The sequence below is a fragment of the Bos indicus x Bos taurus genome, chromosome 12, assembly GCF_003369695.1.
Source record: "Bos indicus x Bos taurus breed Angus x Brahman F1 hybrid chromosome 12, Bos_hybrid_MaternalHap_v2.0, whole genome shotgun sequence".
In the NCBI taxonomy this organism is placed as follows: domain Eukaryota; kingdom Metazoa; phylum Chordata; class Mammalia; order Artiodactyla; family Bovidae; genus Bos; species Bos indicus x Bos taurus.
Genome location: NC_040087.1, coordinates 83,808,766 through 83,836,095, shown reverse-complemented (window position 1 = coordinate 83,836,095; position 27,330 = coordinate 83,808,766). Strand labels below are relative to the sequence as shown.

The 27,330-nt window shown below is 47.7% G+C and overlaps 1 protein-coding gene and 1 non-coding gene across 3 annotated transcripts in view; both read right to left on the bottom strand.

Annotated features, from left to right (window-relative positions):
• The window catches only part of MYO16 (myosin XVI), a 519,236-nt gene that overhangs the window by 53,953 nt on the left and 437,953 nt on the right, over positions 1–27,330 (bottom strand). For both annotated transcript variants that reach the window (XM_027557960.1, XM_027557959.1), the window contains exons 29-32: positions 24,234–24,330; positions 19,293–19,539; positions 16,366–16,637; positions 3,382–4,407 (exon numbers count right to left, since the gene is read on the bottom strand). In XM_027557960.1, coding sequence (XP_027413761.1) covers positions 3,382–4,407; positions 16,366–16,637; positions 19,293–19,539; positions 24,234–24,330 — 1,642 coding nt within the window. The remainder of the gene's footprint in view (positions 1–3,381; positions 4,408–16,365; positions 16,638–19,292; positions 19,540–24,233; positions 24,331–27,330) is intronic.
• TRNAY-AUA lies at positions 6,292–6,363 on the bottom strand. The gene has a single exon. It is a non-coding gene; the product is annotated as a tRNA-Tyr (tRNA).

Below are 27,330 nucleotides of genomic sequence, written 5' to 3'. Positions count from 1 at the left end.
GTTGAAGCTGAAACTCCAATCATTTGGCCACCTGATGTGAAGACCTGACTCACTGGAAAAGACCCTGATACTTGAAAAGATCGAAGGCAGGAGGAGAAAGGGACGACAGAGGATGAGATGGTTGGATGGCATCACCAGCTCAATGGATCTGAGTTTGAGTAAACCGGGAGTTGGCGATGGACAGGGAGGCCTGGCGCGCTGCAGTCCATGGGATGCAAAGAGTCGGACACGACTGAGCGACTGAACTGGACTGAGGTGGCTCAGACGGTAAAGAATCTACCTACATCTGGGAGGCCTGGGTTTGATACCTGGTTCAGGAAGATTCCCTGGAGAAGGGAATGGCAGCCCTCTCCAGTATTCTTGCCTAGAGAATCCCATGGACAGAGGAGCCTGTCGGGCTACAGTTTATGGGGTCGCAAAGAGTCATATACGACTGAGCGACTAATACATAATCTCTTCAAGGTCGCTCTCCAAAGAATCGAGGGGGAAGTTCTGAAATGCTCCCCAAATTTGCGGTACAATTTCCCCACATCACAACTGTCCAAAAATCGGGCTGTAATTAATTCAGGTGCCTTGAGGCAGAATTAGCTGCCCACTGGATTCTTTGGTAAGAAAGCTCTTTCGGGTGAAGAGAAGAGCATTTTTAAATATAAAGAGGGTAAAGAAAAATATTTGTAATCTTAAAAGAAGTCCCAGGACTTCAGTAAATCATGAATAACAGCCATGAGATTCATTTAGTAGAAAATGGATTCCTGGTTCCTGGATCACAGTGTGTAAACCTTAATAATCATATAAGCAGCTCTGGTGATTAGCTCCAGTGTGATGACTTTTTTTTCTTTCCCAGTCTTCTCTTAAGCCCCTCCTGCATGCTGAAAAATGCCACGAGGACGCGTTCTGTGCTGTGGTCCAGGAGTTTCCCGAGTCACGAACTGTGAGGGATCACAGGGTTCTCAGCCGCACAGCTGGACCCCAGTCACCGGGTGCGTGGGGACATTTCCCGAGTCACGAACCATGAGGGATCACAGGGTTCTCAGCCGCACAGCTGGACCCCAGTCACCTGGTGCGTGGGGACAAGCCTCTTCTACTGCAGCTGTTATTACAGCCACTGTGCTGGGGGCAGAAGCTGCCAATGCGGGCATTTGTAAGAAAGTCTTAAGTGGCTCCAGACAACCTTTTCTAAGTGAAGAGTATTTTGTAAAAGCCTACAGGAGGAAAATAGATGCTTTCTAATTTTAGAGTTGCACTAACGATGGTGTCCTTGAGGTTTTGATGGATGTTAGCGGGCACTGGTTAATGTCACCACGGGGAAATATAATTAGCATATCCGGGCACCCTGGCTGGAGACCTCTCTGTGGTCCTCCCTGCGAGTCCTAGATTTCAGTTCAGTTCAGTTCAGTTCAGTCACTCAGTCGTGTCTGACTCTTTGCGACCCCATGAATTGCAGCACGCCAGGCCTCCCTGTCCATCACCAACTCCCGGAGTTCACACAAACTCATGTCCATCGAGTCAGTGATGCCATCCAGCCATCTATCTCATCCTCTGTCGTCCCCTTCTCCTCCTCCCCTCAATCCCTCCCAGCATCAGAGTCTTTTCCAATGAGTCAACTCTTCACATGAGGTGGCCAAAGGATTGGAGTTTCAGCTTTAGCATCAGTCCTTCCAAAGAACACCCAGGACTGATCTCCTTTAGAATGGACTGGTTGGATCTCCTTGTAGTCCAAGGAAGTCTCAAGAGTAGACTTAGGGATTTCCAAAGGATTGCCACCCATCTAGAAAATCATTAACTTCACTTTTCTGAATACATCCGAGAAGAATTCATCCAACTCTCATCTATAGTAAAAGGAGGCTTATGACGCTTTAATAAACTTTTAGTTCCAAAAGCAAAGCAAACATTAATGTGTTCGTGTAATGCTTTTCTTTTAGAGTCTGTTTTGTTCCTTGGAATGAAACATATGACTTGTGAAATTCAAGTCATCCCCTACTTACAAGGACAATTTCTTTTATTAATGACTTATAATTAAGAAGAAATGGCTAAACAATTAGCTTATTAGTCTGAAGAGTAAACAAAGAGCAGGTTATTCATCCATTTGCTAAGTGTTCTTAGCCTTGACGTACTTTTCACTTATTGAGAACATTTCCTAGGTTTTCTAGGGGGTTTTTTGTACCTCATCAGATGATGAAAGCCAATGCAGCTATGTATTTTCTTTAGGAGAAAGAGCAGGTAAGTGGCTACTTTTGGTCCTACTGCCTGACCTTAAGGAAGGTGCTTAGCCTCCTTGCCCTGAAGTCTCCCATCTCTGTAAAGTAAGGATGCCAGTAGCTGTCATCTACATAATGGCATTATGACCGAGGGACCCATTACAGTTTTAAGAGAAGATGCTTTATATTACTGTAGTTCACTTCCCAAATACAGAACGCTAGAAAATATTTTGGTTTCATATAAAAGCCTTCAGATGCTTTTTGGAAGATGACGATGTTCTTTGTGGTTATTAAGAGAATCTGAGCCCAAAGGCAACCTCATCTGAATGAGGTGAGCTACTAAGGAGATCAACAAAAAATTCTTAATGAGCTTTTTTTTTTTGATAGCTACATTCTACTTTTATAGGGACACAAAATAAATACTTTTTGATACAGGCCACGGCCTCTGGCTGCCACAGTCTAGCCCTGAGCTCACTGGGACTGGCTTGTCAACAGCTGAGTAGTTGAGACGCTCCGCGAGAAGATGCAGACAGAACAGAATGGAGTGAAAATGGTCCTTGGGACCAGAAGGCAAATCATTTACTGGCAACAACAGCTGAAGAGGCTGGCCAGCTCCTCCGGGGAGGCTGCCTAGAGGCCTGAAGTTCGGGGGTGCAGCTGTAGGAGGCGGGGGATGGGGCCCGGCAGTGGCCTTCCTGGGCTGGGCTTCCTACCCAGTGGTACTGAGTGTCAGGGAGTAACTGAGAAGTAATCACTCCAGAGGCAGGGAATGGAAGTGAGACGGCCAGTAAGGCGAGGGTGTTCGGGTAACCCCAAAAGGACATCTCAATATAACAGCACGCGGCAACTGCCATTTCCAAGTTATATCCGGATATTGTTAGCAAAGGGAAGTCAGTGGCTCAAGCTGAGTTTTGCTCTAATGCCCATCGTTTCACCAGGCTGTCTGAAGCCTGGTTTTAGTGCAATGTGTTTTTAATATCATGAACTTGTGTCTGCAAAATGGGAAAGATGCATTCTTAACTACTTGGCCATACCGGTTGCATATAAGATGATCTTAAAGCCGCTACCTGCTCTGAAGGACCCTGCAGGGACCCCGCGCATTCCTTAACACCGCATTCCTCTGCACAGCACCCCTACCCTCACATCTGGACCTGTCTGAGCGAGCTCAGTGCTCCAGACTCACCCTGGGGTTCGCGGATCCTCCTGCCCACCGCAGACCTCCGGAGCACGCTCCTGCCGGAGTTGAACAGGCTGGCCAGCTCGTCGAGGGGGCTGCCCAGAGCTCTGGAGTTCGGGGGGCTGTAGGGGGCCGGGGAGGGGGCGCCAGTGGTGGTGGCCTTCCTGGGCTCCCCTCGGGCCGTCTTCCCGGGGGAATACGGGGTTTTGGGGAGGGGGCTGCAGGGCGCGCCTGCGGGGGCCGAGGTGGGCTTCGGGGGGACCCTGGGGGGCTCCGCGGGGGCCGCGAAGGGGAAGTGCCCGGGTGGCCGCGGGGCGGCGGGGGGCGCGGGCGGGGGCGTCGGGGGCGGGGAGGCTCCGTGCGGCCCCGCGAGCGCGGGGACGCCCGGGGACGCGGGCCGGTCGCCGTCCCCCTTGGGGGTTTTGGGGTGCTGGGGGGACAGGGGGCTGGAGCCCTCGGGCTGCACGGGGTACTTGAGGTTGGTCTCCAGCACCGGCAGCTTCTTCACCTCCAGGGGCGTCAAGGGCGACTCGTCGGACGCGGGGGAGCAGGTGGCCGGCGTGGGGGGGAACACGAGCAGCGGGGGCCGGTGCGCCAGCAGGTTGGGGAAGGGCGCGGGGATGCCGCACGCGTCCCCGCCGGCGCCGCCGTCCTCGGGGGCCGCGGGGGGCGACGCGCACGCCGAGCCGGCGCCCGCCCCCCGGCCGCCCGCGTCCCCGGGGGGCGCCCAGTACTTCATCTCCTCGTACACCGCCTCGGCCGGCTCGGGGCTGCCGGCGCGGCCCAGCATCTCGATGTAGACGGGCTCGGGCTCGGGCTCCGGGGGCGCGGGGGGCGCGGGGACTCCCGGGAGGCGCTGCGGGCCGCCCGCTCTGCGCCTCGCGCCCCCGGGCCCTGCCGCCCCTGGCCGGGCGCCCGAGATCTCCTCCGAGGAACCGCTGAGCTTGGTGTGGGGGCTTCGCTTGGGCTTCCGAGGGGGGACCTTCTTCATGGTGCTGTAGTCGTCGCTGTGCGGCCGGGGCCGGGTGAGAGCTGGGCCAGGGACAGAGAGGGGGCCGGAGCGTCAGCGCGACCCAGGCCCCAACCCGCGCCGGCCTGCCCCCTCCAGGGGCCCCGTCCTCCCACCCCCCAGGGTCCGGGTCTCCCCACACTCCCCGCGACTGCCCAGGAGAAAACCAGTTTTGGTCTTGGAGCTGGAGGACAAGGAGGAGGTACACTGGCCATAAGGAGACCCGGGATGCCAGGGATGAAGGGCCTGGGATGCGGCGGGGAGGGCACCGCACATCTCCCCTGGAGCCTGCTCACACCTGGGTTCTAAGGGCCTGACACGTGAGGACTGAGGACTGGCCTGACCGATCCTCAGGACTTCTAGGAGACTGGGGAGAAGGTGAAAATCAGAGACTTGGTGCCCCCTGGGTGTTTCTTATAGGAAATCCTCGGAAGCTGGGTTGTCGAAATAATCTAGGGCTTCCCTGCTGAGTCAGTGGTAAAGCATCCACCTCAAGTGCAGGAGACACAGGAGACAGGGGTTCAATCCCTGGGCTGGGGAGAACCCCTGGAGAAGGAAATGGCAACCCACTCCAGTATTCTTGCCTAAGAAATTCCATGGACAGAAGAGCCTGGTGGGCTACAGTCCATGAGGCCGCAAGAAGTCAGATATGATCGAAGCAACTGAGCAGGCACCCAGGTGAAATGAACACAACCCACCAATGAAAACAACTGCAGCATGGAGAGATTATCTTTCTAAAAAGAACTTTGTGAAAATGATGCCAAGAGTGAGTTTTACAATTAACTAACATATTTGCACTGGAAGAAGCACAAGCTGGAATCAAGATTGCCAGGAGAAATATCAATAACCTCAGATACGCAGATGACACCACCCTTATGGTAGAAAGTGAAGAGGAACTAAAAAGCCTCTTGATAAAGGTGAAAGAGGAGAGTGAAAAAGTTGGCTTAAAGCTCAACATTCGGAAAACAAAGATCATGGCATCTGGTCCCATCACTTCATGGGAAGTAGATGCGGAAACAGCGGAAACAGTGTCAGACTTTATTTTTTTGGGCTCCAAAATCATTGCAGATGGTGACTGCAGCCATGAAATTAAAAGATGCTTACTCCTTGGAAAGAAAGTTATGACCAACCTAGATAGCATATTGAAAAGCAGAGACATTACTTTGCCAACAAAGGTCCGTCTAGTCAAGGCTATGGTTTTTCCAGTGGTCATGTATGGATGTGAGAGTTGGACTATGAAGAAGGCTGAGCGCCGAAGAATTTATGCTTTTGAACTGTGGTGTTGGAGAAGACTCTTGAGAGTCCCTTGGACTGCAAGAAGATCCAACCGGTCCATTCTGAAGGAGATCAGCCCTGGGATTTCTTTGGAGGGAATGATGCTAAAGCTGAAACTCCAATACTTTGGCCGCCTCATGCGAAGAGTTGACTCATTGGAAAAGATTCTGATGCTGGGAGGGATTGGGGGCAGGAGGAGAAGGGGACGACAGAGGATGAGATGGCTGGATGGCATCACTGACTCGATGGACGTGAGTCTGAGTGAACTCCGGGAGTTGGTGATGGACAGGGAGGCCTGGCGTGCTGCGATTCATGGGGTCGCAAAGAGTCAGACACGACTGAGCGACTGAACTGAACTGAACATACTTAAATCCTAACAAACAGTAGGGAAATCAAGAGTGTTATATTTCACTAAGAACTTAAGCGGGAACTGAAGTTGGAAAGAAGGACTGTATTTAGAAAAACAAAGGAGCATACTGTTGTGTATTAGTTGCTCAGTCCCGTCCGACTCTTTGCAGCCCCACCTGGACGTGCAACAGCTACATGGACTGTAGCCTGCCAGGCTCCTCCGTCCATGGAATTCTCCAGGCAAGAATACTGGAGTGAGTTGCCATTTCCGTCTCCAGAGGATCTTCCCGAACCAGGGATCGAACCTGGGTCTCCTGCATTATAGACAGATGCTTTACCATCTGAGCTACTAGGGAAGCCCAAGAGCATACTATTAGAACTAATTTTGAAAGAGGCAGAAAAACTATTTAAATATGACTCAAAACTTTTATTAAAGTTAAAAATTCTAAAAGTCCTTTTCCTAATATTTTTACTATAAATCATAGTAGATTTTATTGAATACAATTTCTCTGGAAACTGAGACGCTAATTTTAGAAAATTACATACAGTTTTGCTGAAATATCAAAACTTCTCAAAAATCGTGAACTGTTTTACCAATTTGGTATTGTGCTAATCTGTAGGAAGTCTTGATCTAAATAAGCACATCTAATTTTGCTGAGTTCCTGAGTTATTTAAGGCAGGCAGCCAGGCTTTTCTGTCATTATGACTGCACATATGAGAGTCTCCACCTCACTTTGGGGGCAACAACTCCACTTTTAGGGTTAAAATGAAAGGCTCTGGAGTCAGACAGACTTGCATTCAAACTCCAGCAGGACCAGCATTCCACGCTGTTATTCATTTAGCTGTGTGTTTAACCAATACTTCTTAAGACACATCAGTGAATACACAGAAAATGTTCCCTGCCTCCTCTGCCCTCTTAGCTGAGTCAGAGAACTAAAAAAAAAAGTTATTTCTAATTCTATAGCAATTAGAACATGATATATATTATGAGGTGGGCAAATACAGGCCATAAGAGGGGGTCACAGAATTGGGTGTGTGTGCACACTTGTGGTTGTGGCATTCATGCAAATTATAATTTTAGAAGACCTCTTGGTCACATCCCTCTAAGCTTCAGAATGTGAAAGTCACTCGGTCGTGTCTGACTCTTTGCCACCCCATGGATATACAGTCCATGGAATTCTCCAGGTCAGAATACTGGAGTGGGTAGCCTTTCCCTTCTCCAGGGGATCTTCCCAACCCAGGGATTGAACCAAAGTCTCCCACATTGTAGGTGGATACTTCACCAGCAGAGCCACCAGGGAAGCCCAAGAATACTGGAGTGGGTAGCCTATCCCTTACTCCAGAGGATCTTCCCGACACAGGAATGAAACCGGGTTCTCCTGCATTGCAGGCCGATTCTTTACAACTGAGCTATCAGGGAAGCTTCAGTATAGTCATGCATAAAATGGTGATATCAGTAATTATCTCAGAGAAATAAAATGGTGTACGCAAAGGGCTTAGTTCAGACGCTGGCACTTTGTAAACATGAAACAAATGGGAGACATCCAGACGAGAATTGAAAAGAACAAAGTTAATTTTCTAACTCAATGGACATCTTTGGAGGCCAGTATTATACAGGGTTCACCAAAGCAGCCAACTTTTAAGAGCAGAAAATACCCCCAAATGCACAATTCTGTAATTAATGCGCATTATCCCGAAGGCTTTCAATGCGCTAAAGCACAGCAACTCATAAGCTTCTCCCAGAAAGTTAATGAACCAAACAAAATTTTAACATTAGTATTATAGAGTTGTTCTGAAGATCTGAATAATTTAAAGGATGTGTGGCAGACTGTATTTTCCAAAATTGCCTTCAACAATATTCTTAGTCCCTGCTGCTCTTCCAGAGCCTGGAAGCTAGAAGGACCTCTGTGCTGGCTCCATGAATAAAACATGGCGAAAGGAATGCCGCGGCTCCGCTGAGGCTTGCCGGGGCGGTGTGGCCCTGCTGGCTCCTCCTCTCTTGGGACACGTGTCTTGGTGGCCCTGATCTCTGCGGGAGAAGTCTGCGGATGCTGAAGCAGCCCTGCTGTGGGGAGGCCAGACAGAGGAGAGAGATGACAGAGCACCGTCTGCCCCAGGCCCCAGCTGTCTGCATTTCCCCAGCCCAGACTCCAGAGACCCAAAGAGCTGAGCCTGTGGGCTGTCCCGGCCCTGCTGCTGTCTAAGTACAGCTGGGAGACAGCTTGCAGGACAGGGCCTTAGCTGATGCCAGCCAACTGCTAGAGTGGAGAGAGAGACAGACCGACAGACAGACAGAGAGAGAGAAAGAGACAGACAGACAGACAGACAGAGACAGAGAGAAAGAGACAGACAGACAGACAGACAGAGACAGAGAGAAAGAGAGAGACAGACAGAGAGAAACAGAGAGCAAGACAGAGAGAGACAAATAGAGAGACAGACAGACAGAGACAGAGACAGACCGACAGACAGAGAGAGACAGAGAGAAAGAGACAGACAGACAGAGAGAAGGAGAGAGAGAGACAGACAGGGAGAGACAGAGAGCAAGACAGAGAGACAGACAAATAGAGAGACAGACAGAGAGAGAGAGAGAGACAGAGACAGACCGACAGACAGGTGGACAGAGACAGAGAGAGAGACAAAGAGACAGACAGAGAGACAGAGAGAGAGAGAGACAGAGAAGAAACAGAGACAGACAGACAGACAGAGACAGGGAGAGACAGAGAAAGAAAGAGAGAGACAGAGAAAAAGAATGACAGACAGAGAGACAGACAGACAGACAGACACACACACACACACACACACAGAGGGAGGGAGGAGACTGCTAGTCTTCGCCATTTTAAGGCACTGAAGTTTGGAGAGGTTTGTTACATAGCAGCAGACAGCTACTGCAGATACTGGAACCTGGAATGCAGTGCTACTATTCACAAGAAACGCAGACTTTAAAAGCCTGGCAGGAGCCTTGGGAAACTGGAGAAATCTTGACGGTACTGTTAGCAGAAGTGTGACCTTCAAGAAAGCTCCCGGTGAGATTTAAAGGAAAGTGAGAAAGATGCTGGAAGCGGAAGGAACATGGCCGGTTTTGCACCTTTGTGGAAAGCTTAGCAGCCCTGTCACCCGGAGCAACGCCGACACCAGCCAACACGAGTGAGGAGCCGGATGGTCTACGACAGGTCTCGTCAGTGTGTAGGAGTGGACTCCTGGGTCCCTCCACTTCCCCGTGGGAAACATGGGAATAAAGCGGTGAGCTAAAGAAAGACCAACTATTAACTGTAAAGGAGCCTGGGATTTCTGAGTTTGAAAATAAGATTGTTTCTCACTGGGCCATCCAGATAGCAGATAACTCTGAAGTTAAGAAATGCCTGGTAAGCCCAGATTAAATCCGGGGTTATTTTCAAGAAAATATGATCTGAAGGTGAAGCCAAGGTCGTAACTATGAACCACTTTATTAAGACCCAAGAAAAGACTCTAGGTGGTGTTTCATGGATCCTTTCAAAGAAACAAAACCACAAGACACTCTAAGAATATTAGAACTGTATATATAAGATATATAACCATACAATATAAGAACCACAGTCTAAGAATATTAAGGGTATTGCCCTACAGAAATCTTCCAGAAAAAAAAAAAAAAAAGGTAGAGAGGAGGTTATCTTAAAGAGATTTGTAAATGTGGCTTTGACTAAAGGAGTGGAATTTGATTCACAGGAAACTCAACAAAGTTTTTAAGGGAATCGTATCAGCATGCAATGAGAAAGGAAGAGTCAGTACAAGATAAAGAGGTTCTGGTGCCTCAGAGTTCTGTGAGCAGGAATCAGGCTGAGAAAACGACCACCCCCCCAAACAGGACTAGCCTGTTGTGGACTAGGAAATAATATCCTAAGGTAAGCCAAGATTCCAGAGCATGGATCAAATGGCCATGGAAAATACTTTCTAGGCACCAGGACTAAATCCTAACCAAGCCACAAGCAACATGCTAGTTGTGAGGAGAACAGGTAACCTGCCTTCAATAGTTTAGGACAGTCCTAGAGGAGCTGCCTACCTAAGGAGCCTGGTCTGAGCAGCTGGGATACGTGGACCGGATTTACACGGTGGGATCTGGAACTGGGACTTGAGCTTGGTAGTGGGGTGAGGCTTTGGGGAGTTCAGGGGAGGGGTGAGTGCATCTTTGAAGCTGCAGCTCCAATACTTTGGCCACCTGATGTGAAGAGCTGACTCATTGGAAAAGACCCTGATGCTGGGAAAGATTGAAGGCAGGAGGAGAAGGGGACGACAGAGGATGAGATGGTTGGATGGCATCACTGACTCAATGGACATGAGTTTGGGTGAACTCCGGGAGTTGGTGATGGACAGGGAGGCCTGGTGTGTTGCGGTTCATGGGGTCGCAAAGAGTTGGACACGACTGAGCGACTGAACTGAACTGAATGCATCTTCCCTGGAGAAGGAAATGGCAACCCACTCCAATATGCTTGCCTGGAGAATACCACGGATAGAGTTGCCGGGCGGGCTACCGTCCATGGGATTGCAGAGTCGGCCATGACTGAGTGACTGAGCATGCACCCAGACATGAGTGCATCTTCCATGTGGGAGTGATGTGAGCTGTTTTGTCCACAGTCAGAGGCAGTCTGAACTTCCCAAAACTTGGCCACAGTCGAGTTCCCAGTCCCAGCAGGAGGTAGAATCTATTTGGCGCATGTGTGTGCTCAGTCGTGTCCAACTCTTGTGACCCCGTGGACTGTGGCCCACCAAGTACTCTGCCCATAGGATTCTCCAGGCGAGAATACTGGGGTGGGTCGCCATTTCCTCTTCCAGGGGGTCTTCCCGGCCCAGGGGTCGACCCGTGTCTCCTGCAAGTCTGCTATAGTGCAGGTGGATTCCTTATACCTTGGAGCCACCGGGGAAGCCCCAGAATCTACCTCATCTTTCCTACACCCGGGTGTGCTTTGGGACTGCCTGGCGGATGGACGTGGTGGGAGTGCTGCTGTGTAACTTCTAAGGCAGGCTCGTCAAAGGGAATGTACTGACCACCGGGCGTTCTCTTTCCTGGGTCATGTGCCTTGGACACGCTGACTCTGTGTGAGAAGCCCAGCCACCCCGCACCTGTCATGCTGCACAAACCAGGTGGAGAGACCCCCTAGACACAGAGACGGCCAAGCAGTCCCAGTCCTTAGACATTCAGGGGCCCCCGGAGGTGCAAGTCACCGGCTTCCAGGTGACTGCAGTTCCCACCTGTGGCTTCATGGAGGACCCTGAGTGACAGCCCTTCATGCAGATGAGCTCAGACCCTGAGACAGTAATAAAATGATCAGGCTCAGATGCTGATGCCAAGAGCTGCCCAAGAAAACCTGTCCTGTGCTGCTGTTTCACCATCCGGTGGTCACCATGTGCGGGGGGAACGTCAGCTCGCTGGGTTTAGAAACTCAGCTTCTGGGAAAAGCTCTCCGCTGGGAGCTTCTCAGCAAAGAAAAAGTGAAGTCACTGCCTGTTCTTCCCTTCCTGGTCTCTCTTTGCAAAGAACAATCCTAGACTTCTAAAAATCGTACTTTCAAATAGTTGGCTCTTGCTTGTTAATAGTTTGCAAACACATGTTAAAATTTACTGGCTCACAAGATTGTTTCCAGCTTTTCAGGCACAAAGATAGTGAGGAAAAAAAAAAAAAAAAAAGCCCTGGCCAGACGACCATGTTTACTGGATGAAAACCTCTAGGAAAGGCACATGTTACGAAGAACAGGACTGGGCAGAAAGGAATCTACTTCAGGGGGACCTAACTACTGGCGTCTCTACAATTTTTGACCTTCACTCTCCGGTTGCATCTCTTTGCACTCTACAGCCTTCTGAGTTCTTCAGCAGCTTTATTTCATAAAAGAAACATCCTGAAGTTGATTTGTGGTCTTGTTCTTATGAATGGTGTTCACCCAACATTTCAAGCAGTGATCAAATTTCCTTCCTATCTTTTGCAGAAGACAGATAATGGTGTGATACAGTTCTAGGTGCAGAAAACTCAGTATTCCCCTTGTGGTAAAACCATGAATTTGAAATTAGTGCTAATTTACTCTAGCGCCACCACTAAAAGCCTTTGGGTACTTCGGGTAAATTAGCATAGATGCTCTGGGTTAAGGGCTTCCCTGGTGGCTCAGATGGTAAAGAATCTGCCTGCAATGCAGGAGACCTGGATTCGATCCTTGGGTCGGGACGATCCCCTGGAGGAGGGCATGCCAACCCACTCCAGTATTCTGGCCTGGAGAATTCCATGGACAATCCTGGAGAGCTACAGTCCATGGGGTTGCAAAGAGTTGGACACGACTGAGTGACTCACACTTTCACTTTCTCTGAGTTAAAGTCCCCTCCTGTTTCATCACATAAAGAATCTGCCTGCGACGCAGGAGACACAGAAGTTGTAGGTTCGATCCCTAGGTTGGGAATATCCCCTGGAAGAAGGCATGGCAACCCACTCCAGTAGTCTTGCCTGGAGAACCCCATGGACAGAGGAGCCTGACGGGATACAGTCCAAATGGTCACAAAAAGTCGGATATGACTGAACGACTAGAGACACAGGCATGCCTGTCAAAACAACACTACAATCACCAGCATCTTTACTTTGAAGAGTTGTATATGTTCAACTGAACAAAAGTGTTTAGAAGGTTCATGAAAATTTTTTAAATGTACAAAAATAAAAAATTTTTTTGTTCTCTTTAAACAAATAAAAAGTTAAAAAAAATCAGTGCTGTCTATAATGCCATATACAATGACAAGGAGGAAGCTGGAGATTGTTCTACTGAGCGCTGCTGCTGCTGCTGCTGCTGCTGCTAAGTCGCTTCAGTCGTGTCCGACTCTGTGCGACCCATAGAAGGCAAGCCACCAGGCTCCCCCATCCCTGGGATTCTCCAGGCAAGGACACTGGAGTGGGTTTCCATTTCCTTCTCCAATGCATGAAAGTGAAAAGTGAAAGTGAAGTCGCTCGGTCGTGTCCAACTCTTCTCGACCCCGTGGACTGCAGCCTACCAGGCTCCTCCGTCCATGGGATTTTCCAGGCAAGAGTACTGGAGTGGGGTGCCATTGCCTTCTCCCCTACCGAGTGAAGTCAGTCAGACAGAGAAAGACAAATAGCATATGGTAACAGTTATATATGGAATCTGAAAAAAAGGGGTACAAATGAGCTTACCTATAACATGGGAGTAGATTTACAGAATTACAGGAGACAACAAACTTATGATTACCAAGGAGGTAAGGCGGGATAAGTTGGGAGACGAACTGACACACACACCACTGTATATCAAGAGATAACTAATACAGGTCTGCTGTATAGCATTGGGAACTCTACTCAATGCTCTGTAATGACCTACCTTGGGAAAACAAGCTAAAAAAGAGTGGCTGTGTGGACACGTATAATTGATTCACTTGGCTGTACACCTGAAACTAAGACAGCACTGTAAATCTACTAGACTCCAGTTTAAAGAAAACATCAGTGCTGTCGGATCGACTTTTGTGATGATAAGAAATTTCCCACCAGCTGCTCCGGAGTCCTTGGCACTGATGACTGAGAAACTGAACTTTTAGACTTTGCTCACTTTTAATTATTTTGAACTGAAATAGCCACTAGTGGGGAGTGGGCACTTTCTGGACACCTTTGGCTCCTGCGATGATGGCGTAAAGAGGACCAGCGCCACTGCTGACGGACGGCGTGCTAGACGTTGTGGGTCGGAGCAAGTGAGCCCGAGTCCTAGAGCGACAGATGCCGGCCAGCACACCTGCTCTACCCCATCAGTCAGGTTACTCTTCCTATCTGTAAAGACCCACTTAAAACACACTGCCGAACGCAGGGATTCACCTGGAGCCTCAGGAGACATGTGATGGCTGTTAAGCCCTCAGGATTAAGGAAGAAGCACTAATGTGGATCATGAAGAAGCAGCAGATTTATGGACTGGCCCTGCCTCTACGATGTGAGTTCCCCCCGGGGTGGGCCACACTGGGGAGACACCAAAAGCATCTCAGAACCACCTGTGAGCTGAGATTATATTTTAAGAACCTATAATTTATATAAAAGTCTTGCAAATTAATGATATCACAGCATGTTTTTTAAACAGGCAGTATTTAGCAGCTTTCTGATTCTCCATGTAGAAGGAATCTCAAGAGTTTTACACCTGGGGTCTTTCTTGCTTCCTCTTCATTAATCTTTTTTTTTTTTTCCTGTCATTTGCTTTTATGTATATTTTTATCCCCTGTGGTTCTTGACTAACATTTTAAAATTGACATTTGCTTTCTGCTACACATAGGAAAGACTCTCAACTGCAGCCTCAATATTTTGTCTCCTTTCCCTACTGTGTGACGAGTTGGCACCTGACTTCTCCAAATTTTCAATTCCAGGGCAGGTAGACTTCTCATGTACACACAGACAGAAAGCATGTTTAGGCTTTACAGGCTATTTCAAGGCCTGTTTATACAAATTAATAGAGTTCATGGATGGTGTTCAAATTTGGTTGGGGCTCCATCTTATATACAAGATTGCAAATTTTCCATCTTGTTCAGTACTTTTTTAAATTTATGATGCTGTCTTGAGTCTATATTTTACATTTTCCCATCTCATTGTGCTGTGCTGTGCTAAGTTGCTTCAGTTATATATGACTCTTTGTGACCCAATGGACCATAACCTACCAGGCTCCTCTGTCCATGGGATTCTCCAGACAAGAGTACTGGAGTGGGTTGTCATGCCCTCCTCCAGAGGATCTTCCCGATCCAGGGATCGAACCTGCATCTCTTATGTTTCCTGCATTGGCAGGCCAGTTCTTTGCCCCTGGGAAGCTCCTCCCATCTCATTAGGCTTAGCCTTTTAGATGCTATTCTTCCTTTCCTAACATATCCCCCCGGCCCCAGTTTTGTTTCAACCACAGTGATCTGCTCTATAATGCACTGTAGAAATCTACAAGTAATACTGGGGAAGTGGGCCTGATCTACCTTCTCAGGGAGCATATTTACAACTTGCGGAGACTATAAGACCCTTCTAGTTTGTCTTGTACACTGAGAAGAAGAGGAGAAGGGCTTGCTCCTTTGGAAGGCCTTCTCTTTCTATTTATTTTCACATCTAAATCCACCTGAAGGCTCTCCTCCAGACGGTTTCTCTCATGTTTTTGCTATGTCCCATATTATCATGATGCTGAAAACACACATTTGTCCTCTTCTCCCAAAGTAATGAATTTCTCCTTCATCTCCATCTAAGCATTACTGTAACGTGACTCATACATGACAACAGCAATTAAAAAAAAATTCTCCTGAAGATCTATTCTTTCTAAAGTAACGGATGAAGAGCGTCTTTGAAGATTACTAGGGTCAAGTCCTTGCTGTGAAAGATCTCACAGACCAGATTTCTGGTCCATGGTCTGCCCATCTCCTTGGTGTCAAAGATGAACTTATGGCTTTGCTGAGCTTTTGCATTTTTGGCTCATTTATTTACCAAAGAATTTGTGTTCCCTCCTCTGTTCATGTAATATTTTCCAATGAAACCTATGCAGCCATCTCATCTAGAATCTCACCTGGCATCACCACCTCTTTCTCTATTTCCCTATGCAGCCGTGGTCTTCTAAAATACTCTGTGTATTTATCTGTCTCTTGTGTTTTCCATCTGTCTCCCCCACTAGAGTGCAGGCCCCAGGAGGGAAGGTATCTTGGTTTGCTTCATATATTGTGCATCCTCCTGGGCCTAGAATGGGGCCTCACTTTCCAAGGGTGATAGCTAAAATCTGTGAATTTGTTAAACTTTTCTGCAAAGAAGGACCGCCTCTGCATTTCATAATTCTAAAAATTAGTAATTAGGCAATAACGCCACATGAACTAACCTATGATGAGTTTACTTGAGAATAAACTGTGGTTTTGCCTAAATATGTCTAGACCACCAACGCAGAAACTTTTGTTGTCTGGTCTCCAAAATTTCACTCATTGAGTTCTGCCGAGTCATGTTTCTCCCCTGCGTGAATTGGTTCAGTTACTGTGTGCAGATAAAGCAGGCTTAATTTTTAATTAGGTTGTGATAACAGGGAAGCCGGATGAATCTCTTTAGCTTTCTAATTCGCAGAAGTTTACATGGACTAGCGACCGACTTTCTGAACTGTTCTGTTTGAGGCTCCTCATTGGATGTGGAAGTTGGGATAGGAGTGAAGGAAAGTGATATATAAGTAGCTTTTCCCTAAGAGGCTTAGAGATTTGAATTAATATTCTTTATCTTTAATGATTAAGGGGCCCCTGGCAAGCCAAGGATGGATTTAATTCTATTAAAAATATACCAGGGCGGCAGTGCTGCACGGGGCACCCAAAGGCCGGAAGTCAAGCATCCATGACCCAGCGGGGCAGCCCCTTCCCTCCCCAGGGCTAACCTTCATTCGCCGAGTCCCTCGCTGCAGCCCATAGGCAGGCGCTCACAGCCTCGTAGGAGGCGCTCAGCCGCGTGGCTGGGTCCCTCTTTGGCTTGGGCGGAGGCTGTTTCCGTGGCGACGGGAGGCCGCTGCCGTCATCCAGGCTGAACACCGAGTGCAGAGAAGGGGGCCTGGAGGGCGGACCGGCCAGGGACTGGGTCAGGCCGTCCACTGCTGCGGGGACTGAGATGGAGCTACAGTGGAGACGCCTCGGTCTGCTCTTGTCTTCAGCTCTGTGGGGAGAGAATGAACACACAGAGCCCCCGCGGAGGGACCCAGAGCCATCATTCAGATGGTAGCAGTGAAGCGGTTCAAGCACACGTCATCTCGGCTCTTGGGTAAATCAGCCTTCCCGCGAGGCTGGAGGATGCCTGCGGGTCTCCGGTACCCAGGGCCTCTAGAGGCAGCCACTCCATCCTTCCAGCCCCGCTTCCCGACAGATAAGCACGTGCGAATCTCATCATGATTACTTCAGAAAAACATCTCACCCAAACCCAAGACGTCTCAAGGAGTGCCACATTTGCCATCAGGCATTCGCTGAGTCAATTTTTCACACTCCGATTATTAAGCAAATCAAAAAACCAGAATTTCAATCTGAATGATAATTTCTGGGAAGTTCATCTTAATAGAGAGTTACTGATGCATCAGTTGCTGGGAGTTCATCACTGCTCATCCTTGCAAAAGAGTATATACTTACAATGATCAAAGATTTTCATTTTCCCTGTCTCTCTCTCTCTTTCCCTTGCCATTTAAATTCCATCAGCAATTATTTAATTATGTGCAGAATTGTTATTTTTCTTCTGTGGCTCCATCTGGTTGCCCAATGCCAAGTGAACTGCTGGTATTCAATAAATAAATAGACAAATACTTCTTCACTTAATTTTATAGCAGGCAAATGAATACATGATGAAATTGAGAAATTGGGGTGGCTGTTTAGCTCCAGCAGAGAAAATAATAAATATTATTCTGGAAGTCATATAAAATTAATAGTTATCTGGTTAAAAAAAATTTCCTTCTGGCTTCACATGTCAATGTAATCGTGTGCGAGGGAGATGCCAACGCGTTCATTTCACAAGGAGTCTCGGAGCATTTGTTTTTATAATTATATCTTTGTGTGGCAGAGAACCAACAGGGCTGGGATCCACTGCCGGGCAGATCAGACGCCCGTGTAGGAAATGAACGAGCTGAAGATGAAAGTGTGGCACTCGGAGGATAATTTGTTTTCCCTGTAATGTTTAATTACAGTTTTCCGTACAAAGGGAATTTTTTCAGCATTTAATCACTGAGATAGTTGAAGCTAATTAGTGAGGGACACACCACCATTTCCACTTTAATAAAAAATCATTTGACATTGCAGTCAAGGCCAAGGGGGGCGGTCATCTGCAGTGAGGAGCAACTAGATATTGCTGTGTTCCTATGGGAAAGTACCTCCCTGAGACTTTGGGAAGGTCATGTACACACTGCTATATTCAAAGTGGAGAGCAACAAGGACCCACTGTAGAGCACGTGGAGCTCAGTGTCACGTGGCAGCCTGGATGGGAGGGGGCTGCGGAGAATGGATACATGTATATGTATGGCTGAGTCCCTTCACTGCTGTTCGCCTGAAACTACCATACACTGATAATCGTCTATGTCCCAAATACAAAATAAAACAGTTAAAAGTCTGGGGAAAAACAATCTTCCTGACAGCAAATTAGGATGGAAAGGACCAGGGAGGGCTATCAGGCATGAGTATCGTCATTTGTCACAGGGAGACAAGAGCGGTGACGTGGAGAAGGACCTGGATTTCTTCACTTGTTTATTTCCAGCTCAGCATCCACCGTGAACTCTGAAAGCTTTCCCTGAAGCTTTCCTTACTGGCAAAGAAGATGAGCGAGCTTCCTAAGGGAAATATAATACAGGCCACCACCGATCAAGCTCACTGCTTTTGTGTTTTTAGAGTGGCTTCTCCATTTTGGGGGTCAAACTTTCAGACGTTTCTGTGAGTCAGCCTTATTTATATATATGACACTTGCGTAAAGATGTCGAGATTCCAGCTATACGTTTTTGCTAAGATGGAAATATTAGATGACTTAAAACTCGGTTGGTGAGGGACTTCCCTGGTGGCCCAGTGGTAAAGAATTCATCTGCCAATGCACAGGGCACGGGTTCGGTCCCCAGTCCCAGATTATCCCACATGCTGTGGGACAACATGGCCTGGGCTCCATAACTACTGAGCCAGAGCCCTAGATCCTGTGCTTCCCAACAAGAGGACCCACCACGATGAGAAGCCCACTCACTGCACCTCGAGGGTAGCTCTCAATACCCACTCACGGAAACCAGAGAAAACCAGTGCAGCAGCAAAGACCCAGCACGGCTGATAAAGAACGAAATAAAAAATTAAAAAAAAAAAAATCTTGGTGCTGGAGGTGGCAAATGATACAGGCATTAGTGTAGCAATTATTTCACGTGGCCTGAACTAACACACAGAGCATCCGTTTTCTAGAAGGAAAGCCCAGGCAATGTATCCTTTCAGATGTCAGGAGGTTTCACTTTACACAGTGGGCATGCGTATATGAGTGTTCTTCTCCCTACGGTCACGTGTGATTGAACTTTACATTAAGAGCTATCAGCACTGGGACTTCCTTGGGGTCCGGTGGTTAAGACTTCGCCTTCCCAAGCCACGGGGTGTGGGTCTGATCCCTGGTGAGGGAGCTGAAATCCCACGGGCTTCGTGGCCAAAATACCAAAATATGAAACAGAAGCAATATTGCAACAAACTCAGTGAGGACTCTAAAAATGGTCCATATAAAAAAACCATATTTTGAAGAGCACTATGGGCATTTTCTTGCTCCCCCCACCCTGATGAACCACGTGGGTGATGGGAGCTGGACACCGCCCGCCTTTACCTTTTGGAGCCTTCCTCCTGCTTGCCCCTGGCCTCCAACTTCTCTCTGTGGAAAGCAGCGTTCATCTCGTTCCGAAGCCGGTCATTCTCGCGGGCGATGTCCGAGGCGTTCTGAACAACCAGGGCGTCATAGGTCTTCAGCCCCAGGTCCTCTGTGACCTGCAGGAAGCTGTTGATGGATGTGACCTCCTGCTGCCGTATGCTCCTTTTCTGATGCAAGTGCTGGCGGGCTAAAAATCCTCTGACCACTTCAGTGAAAGAACACAACGGTGGGTCAGAAATCCAGACGTACACCAACAAGCCACAGATACATCATGTCTAAAGAATAAGTGTTAGCTGCTCAGTCGTGTCCGACTCTTTGTGACCCCATGGACTGCAGCCCGCCAGGCTCCTCTGTCCATGGGATTCTCCAGGAATATTGGAGTGCAGTTGCCATTGCCTCCTCCAAGGGATCTTCCTGACCCAGGGATCAAACCCAGGTCTCCCACATTCCAGGCAGAATTTTTACCGACTGAGCCACCAGGGAAGCTCTAAAATAAAATATTCTTCACCCAGTCTAGGACTTTACTAAAACATTCTAATGTTGTCTTAAAAAAGATACCCACACTTTTAGGAATGACAGGAATGGAGGTAAAAACCCTTACCCTGACTGGGCAGGTAATATCCTGACAAAGCTCCCTCCTTCTATGGTAACACAGTCTGGACATTGATGGAAGGAAGTCCAAACCCCAGAGAATTCTGGGTGTGTCCCAATGCACCAACTGCATTATATCAGATTTTAACAGAAACCTCTGAGGCCCCTGGAAGTAGTCTCTGAGAATGTCATGCACATACTGTTCACAGGACTGGGATTTAAGTCGTAGAAAAACCAGCTCTGCATTTAAGGCTCTGGGAAGAGATTGTGTAGAAATATGGGGCATCCTTCTGCTTTCTGGGGAAGCAGGGCTAGAAAAACATGCAAGAATCAGGGGAAAAACAGGTGGGTGAACACACTTTGAAATCACTAATATGTCAGTAACAAATGTAAGACTTGCAAAGAAAAATCATGCCCGCTGTTCAAAGGCACTGCCACATGCCAGGATCCCATCCCATCTTTCAAGGCCCAAACTCAACGATCACTGATGTACGCATCCCTTCATTCTGTGGGCTTTCCAGGTGGCACTAGTGGTAAAGAATCTTCCTTCCAAAACAGGAGATACAAGAAACACGGGTTTGATCCCTGGGATGGGAAGTTTCTCTGGAGAAGGAAATGGCAACCCACTCCAGTATTCTTGCCTAGGAAATCCAATGGGTGGAGGAGCCTGGCGGGCTACAGTCCATGAGGTTGCAAAGAATCTGACACGCCTTAGCAACTCAACAACAACAAATCTTCATTTTGTACCCAAAGAAACAGAAGCTTACTGAGGTTAAGAAAATTCCTCCAAGGAGACATGGCCAACCAACAGTAGAGGCCAGGGTTCGAATCTCTGCTCTTACGAGGCCAAGCTCCATCATGCAGCCCTGGAGACATGCTCTGGAGCTCTCCAGATGGGTCACAACAGGGAAGGTGTAAGGAAGTGTGTTTGGGATCAATACAAGGAAGACATTTCAAACAATGAGCAAAGCTGGTCAATGGATCAGGCATGTCATGGGAAAAAGGGTCAGTTCCCAGTCCCTGGGCAAGTTAAAAACAGGATGGGCCCTGCTCAGGGAGGCTCTGACAGGTGTGGGGGGTGGGGTGGGGGAGTGGTTTCCAATAGTTGCCCAGATGCGTCTCTTCCCAGTCTAAGCTTCTAAGACTAGAAGGAGTTGTTTGGATTATAGGAAGAGCTATAATTGTAGGGAAGATTAATGTGGGTATGTGCTCAGTCGCTCAGTCATGTCCGACTCTTTGCAATTCCCATAGACGGCAGCCCACCAGGCTCCCCCGTCCCTGGGATTCTTCAGGCAGGAATACTGGAGTGGGTTGCCATTCCCTTCTCCAAATGTGCTATAAAGACACTTTATTCTCCTCTGTAGGGAGGAAATTACCCTGCAAAACATTAAGTGTTTTAAAATATTTCCTGGCTATGGGAGGACAAATGTGTAGGTATCTACATATGTCTAGGATATTTACTGAGATACCTTGACTCTGTTCAAATTGTTAATCAGCCATATCACAATACAAAATGTTTTTGGTTAATAAAAATAAATTAAAAAAATTTTTAAAGGGTGGGAAGGTGGACACAACTTTCTACAATTATGGCTTCAGAGGCAAAAAATACACAGATGTCTAAAATGCTCAAGGGCTCTTTTTTCTCAGACGGCAATACTAAATGTTTAGTTACTCTGAAATGCGGTTGTATTAACTGTAGAAACAGTCATGCTGAACTAATCTAAAAGAGAAAAAGATTAAACAGTGAAAGGTACAATCAGACTTCAGGAATATAAAATGCAGAATAAAACGCAGAAATATTAACCATGTGACAGGCACAGGGAGAGAGAGAAGCAGAAAGCCTCAAACTGGCCAGTTGACTTGCTCATTTGAAAAAGAGAGACTGTGACGTTTTGGTAGCTGAAGGGGAGGGTATATTCAAGATGTTTAATCTCTCAGAATAAAGAGATGGTTAACGTGGACAAGCCAGACTTCTGACCTCCGACTACAGAAGGACAATTCACTGGATTTGTGTTCACCCGGGAATCCTCTGTCTGCTGTTCAGACTCTGTTTTCCTGCACTTCACGCCAGTGATCGTCAAAAATTTTATTAAAATTGTTATAGGAGTTGCTAAAATGTGGCATCTTTACTACGAGACAACTAATGAACTAAATCTGCCACAAATAGGTAATTGATTGTCTCTTTCTGACAATTCCATGCAGGGTAAAATGAAGGTATACAGTCAGAGGAAAATTTCTGTTGGGAATAATCTGTAATTGAAATGATTAAACTTAAGGAAGTTACAGCTTTCTTCCACCTAATATTTACAAGGAAAACCTGAGAACTCTTGAAAAACTGGAAATGACTCCAGATGCTATAACTTCTGAGTGAATTTCACATGTGCAAAAAGGACCGAAGCTATGGTTCCAAGAGATGTAAAAATAAAAATCAGTAAGTAAATACTTTGCATTGAAGAGCCTGTAAATTTAAAAAAAAAATGCTTTTACAGCCATTATTTCATTTATGCGATAGAAAATTATGGTTTTTATCTTGGTGCCATTTTTAAAAACCCATTCTCGATTTTTATCATTAGAGCTAAGGAAAGAACCACGGTTCTGCTCATTTCTTGTTTCAGCTCTGCAGGGCTCAGAGACTTAACACTGGTAAGCAACCCGAGGAGGCACTTCTAGTGGGCACCCCTGCTGGAGGGCAGAGTGCACAGTCCTCTAATTACACGTTCCAGGAGAACGTTCATGCTAGTTGCTCAGTCGGATACAACTCTTTGAGACTCCATGGACTGTAGCCTGCCAGGCTCCTCCGCCCATGGGATTTCCCAGCCAAGAATACTGGAGTGGGTTGCCATTTCCTCCTTCAGGGGATCTTCCCAACCCAGCGATCGAACCCAGGTTTCCCACATTGCGAGCAAACTCTTTATCATCTGAGCTACCAGGGGAGCCCTGAAAGAGTGACGTGTATAACAAGGGGGTGACTCCACAGCCCAGGGCCTAGCATACTCAGTCCCACCTCCAGCCCGAGGCTACAAATACACGTTCAGATTCAGCGGGTCTGGGGCAGGCGGGGCCTGAGACTCTGCATTTCTCACCAGCTCCCAGGGGATGCCAGGTCTGACCACACAAACAGGAACTGCAAAGGTGGTGGTCAAGAGTGGACCTGTGAGCCCAGCCTTTCCCTACACTGTGTATATAAGCTATATGTGTGCTTAGTCACTCAGTCGTGTTCGACTCTTTACAACCCCAGGAACTGTAGCCGACCAGGCTCCTCTGTCCATGGGATTCTCCAGGCAAGAATACTGGAATGAATTGCTACTTCCTTCTCCAGGGGATCTTCCCAACCCAGGAATCGAATCTGCGTCTCCTGCACTGCAGGCAGATTCTTTAACATCTGAGCCACCAGGGAAGTCCGCAAAGGAGGCCAGACCAGCCTAACCCAGACAGAAGCAAGGAGTGCACATAGCTGGGAGTTGGCCCTTTCCTCACCAGAGGCTCCTCCCACCACCCCGATCTCCAGGCTGGTCAAAGTGACCTCAGGGGACCAGGCAGAGAGCCTGCCATGTGGTCTGGGGTTTGGAGGAGTGGCTGCCAGAGGCTGACTGCAGGAGTAGCCCAGGAATCTGAATGCAGAGCTGCACCCAAGTGTCACATGGGGCTTTCCCCCCCCACTGCAGGTGTGGAGGTGCCTTCTTCTTGTCCTGTGTTTCTTGCAGGATCAACAAACTAGTTATTTTCAAGGTGTGCATGTGTGCGTGATCAGTCACTTCAGTCGTGTCTGACTCTTTCCAACCCCATGGACTGTAGCCTACCAGGCTCCTCTGTCCATGGGATTTTCCAGGCAGAATATTGCCATTTCCTCCTCCAGGGGATCTTCCCAAACCCAGGGATCAAACCCTTGTCTCCTGTGTCTCCTGCATTACAGGCGCATTCTTTACCCACTGAGCCAACAGGGAAGCCCATTTTCAAGGTGAGGGATGCATCCATTAAAAGATACGTATATTCCCTCTTCCAAATGATGGCTTAGGTGACAATGAGGCACAGAACTGCAGATGGAATGACCAGGGAATAAAGCACACTCTGATCTAGAAACAGGTAAACAGCCAACTTAGCCACAGTGCTTTCTGAACTCCAGAAACCTATTTATTTGCCCAAAGGTGGTGCCATGGGATGGACAGACATAGGGCCATGGCAGGGTCCTCTCTAACGTAGGTCCCCCAAAGATTTAAATGTGGGGGTTCACTCAATGGTTTGTATTTCACAGTTCAGCAAAGTTCAGAACTGTGACTGCACTGTGACTGTGAAATGTGTGACTGTTACCTTTTTGGCAGGTGATAATTTTTCTCTGCAGCTGGCGGCACAGATCGTTCAGCTGGCTGGCGTGCCAGTATTTCAGGAACACTTTCCGAACTCCAATCTAAAACGCAAACAGCAGGGAGACATTTAGCAGCAGGAAGATGCCAAAATAACAACGGGAAAATATTCAGGCAAGAGATTTTTTTTTTTTTCTTTTCAGAAAAGGATTAGCAGAAGCAAAGCTAACAAAAGTAATTCCAGTACCTCCTCTGTTTTTTTAAAACATTTTTCCACTTAATCAAAATCTCAAAGCTTTTGCCCTAATAAGTATGTTTTCTGTATGTAAACAGTGTCACTAACGTTTGCAAATACCCATCCACTGCAGTTGGGGTGGCTGCGCCAGGCAGTCGAAAGGAAAACACTGGTCTTGACTCTTTACTGGAAGATACAACCATTCCCATGAATGAATTCCTAAGTTCCAGAGCTAAACTCTTATCTTTCCTCTTTTTCAATCCTTTTCTTTCCTCAACTCACAGTAAGGAGGGCAAGTCTGTGAAAAGGGAAAAAAACCAACAAACAAAAAGACCATAAACAAAAGCTACTTAAAGCTGACACATGGAACTGTTTCATGGCAATGGTTTTTTCCTACTACTCCATGTATTATTATAAACCAAGTGTTTACGCAACTGCAACTGTAGAACTTCAGCACAAAAGTAAAGCGTCTCCACACAGTCGTCTCTGAGCAATAATCTCGAGGTCTGCCTGAACAGTAGCCATACCGTGAGCATCCTTATCTAGGGTTTGAAAAACGGAGTTTAGGCATATTACCGAATCAGCTTCTACTGAAAGCTCTGGTGGTATACAAGTTGGCCCAAATGTTCCACTATTGATGAAGACAGCTGCCAAAGAATGTTCTTAAAAACACATAACAATAAGCCACAGCCGTGCATTTTCACGATAATTTTCCGGTGTGTTGTGTTTATTTTCTCAGAATTCACAGGACTGGGGTAGGTGTGAGGACTGTCCTTCACAATGGAAATGCTTACAGTCTCTTCGGGGAAGCAGAAGTGAATCAGTGCAGAAGAGCCTGGGAAATACTAAGATGAAGGGGCTGTGGATGCTCAGAGATGATGTCCTGTTAGATAAGAAAAAACACGGCCTGGGCAGACCTTGTGATACTGTTCATGGTCATCTCCTTAGCATTGGAGACAAGCACCATGGAACACGTGCTCCCAAGCATGGGCTGTGAGCACTGACACGCTGACCCTTGAAGCCTGTGGCCGACCTCACAGGGACACGAGGCTGGCAAAGGTCTAAACACCATTAGGTATCAGAGAGGCTGACAGGTCAGACTGGTTATCAGACTGCAGAGCCTGAGGTGATGTTATGAAGCTTTTCACATGGAAGCTGAGTTGACTCCCAGACATACTTTGTCACATTCCAGAGATCAAACCAGTCAAGCCTATGGAAATCAACCTGGAATATTCCTTGGAAGTACTGATGCTGAAGCTGAAGTTCCAATACTTTGGCCACCTGATGCGAACAGCCAACTCTTTAGAAAAGACCCTGATGCTGGAAATGATTGAGGGCAGGAGGAGAAGGGGATGACAGAGGATGAGGTAGTTGGATGGCATCACTGACTCCATGGACATGAGTTTGAGCAAACTCAGGGAGATAGTGAAGGACAGGGAAGCCTGGCGTGCTGCAATCCAATGGGGTTGCAAAGAGTCTGACATGACTTGGCGACTGAACAACAACAGTCTTTCCATCTAGCTCTCCTGTAGGCCAGTTTGCTGTGTTCATGAAACAGTTTTGCAAGAGATTGAGACCTAAATCTTGCATTACAGCAGTTGAGCTAGCTCTTTGAACGGGCAGGGAAAGCCCTTTCCACTCTCCTGTTTCTGAGGCTCCTGGTTGACTAGATGTCCTCCTTCATTTACTTTTCTTTTTGTTGGTTGAAGTACGAGGCAGGCACTTGAGTGGGTGGCCACAGAGAATTGGTACTTTTCTCCCCATTGTATTGCCATTCTGTCTCCCCAGTTATTTTCCATAATTCATAGTGTTTTTTTTTTTTCTTCCCAACTGCTGACTTATTTTGGCAGTCAACAGGAAGAACAGTTGGTACTGTCTGTGAGCACCACGGAGCAAATCTGTGAGACAGGCACTCGGTGCGGGGCGGGGTGGGGGGGACATGTCATCTTCTGTTCATTGTCGATTGTGGAATGTAACTCACTGTGGATGTATGTGTGCTAAGTCGCTTCAGTCATGCCTGGCTCTTTCTGACCCCATGGATTGTAACCTGCCAGCCTCCTCTGTCCATGGGATTCTCCAGGCAAAAATACTGGAGTGGGTTTCCATGCCCTCCTCCAGGGGATCTTCCAGACCCAGAGATCAAACCCATATCTCTTTTCTCCTACACTGGCAGGGACTTCCCTGGTGGCTCAGATGGTAAAGAATCTGCCTGTGATGCAGGAGACCTGGGTTTGATCCCTGGGTTAGGAAGATACCCTGGAGAAGAGAATGGCTACCCATTCCAGTATTCTTGCTTCGAGAACTCCATGGACAGAGGAGCCTGGCAGGCAGGCTACAGTCCCTGGAGTCACAAAGACTTGGACATGACTGAGAAACTAATACTTTCGCTTTACCACTAGCGCCACCTGGGAAGCCCATGTGACTCACGATAGGAAACTAAATCCGCAAAGCAAAATCTATGCAGACTTGGATTCTGAAACAAAACTCTCAAAGCATTATAGGTAGCGATGCTATACAGCAGGCAGCCTCAGTATGACCACTGCAGGGCGCTCGCCATGGGGGAGCCCTCAGAGTGGAAATGCAAGGGCTGGAATATAGTTCTTCTCCCTTAATTCAGTGGAGACCATGGGTGGGAAGAGAGCTGGGTGGGATGGCGAAGATCTCTTCTAGTGATATTTCTAACAGCCACTCCAAAAATTCCAAGTAGGTGGATCTTGAGAACTTTGCTAGATTTGAGGATACAAAAAAAATTTCCAGGGATGATGGGAAAAGATGAAAGTGGAACAGGAACACTAGGCAAGGAGCAGAAAACGACAAACAGGCTTGAGTGGAGAGGCAGGAGGGAGGAGGCCACGCCTGTCCCTGCTGG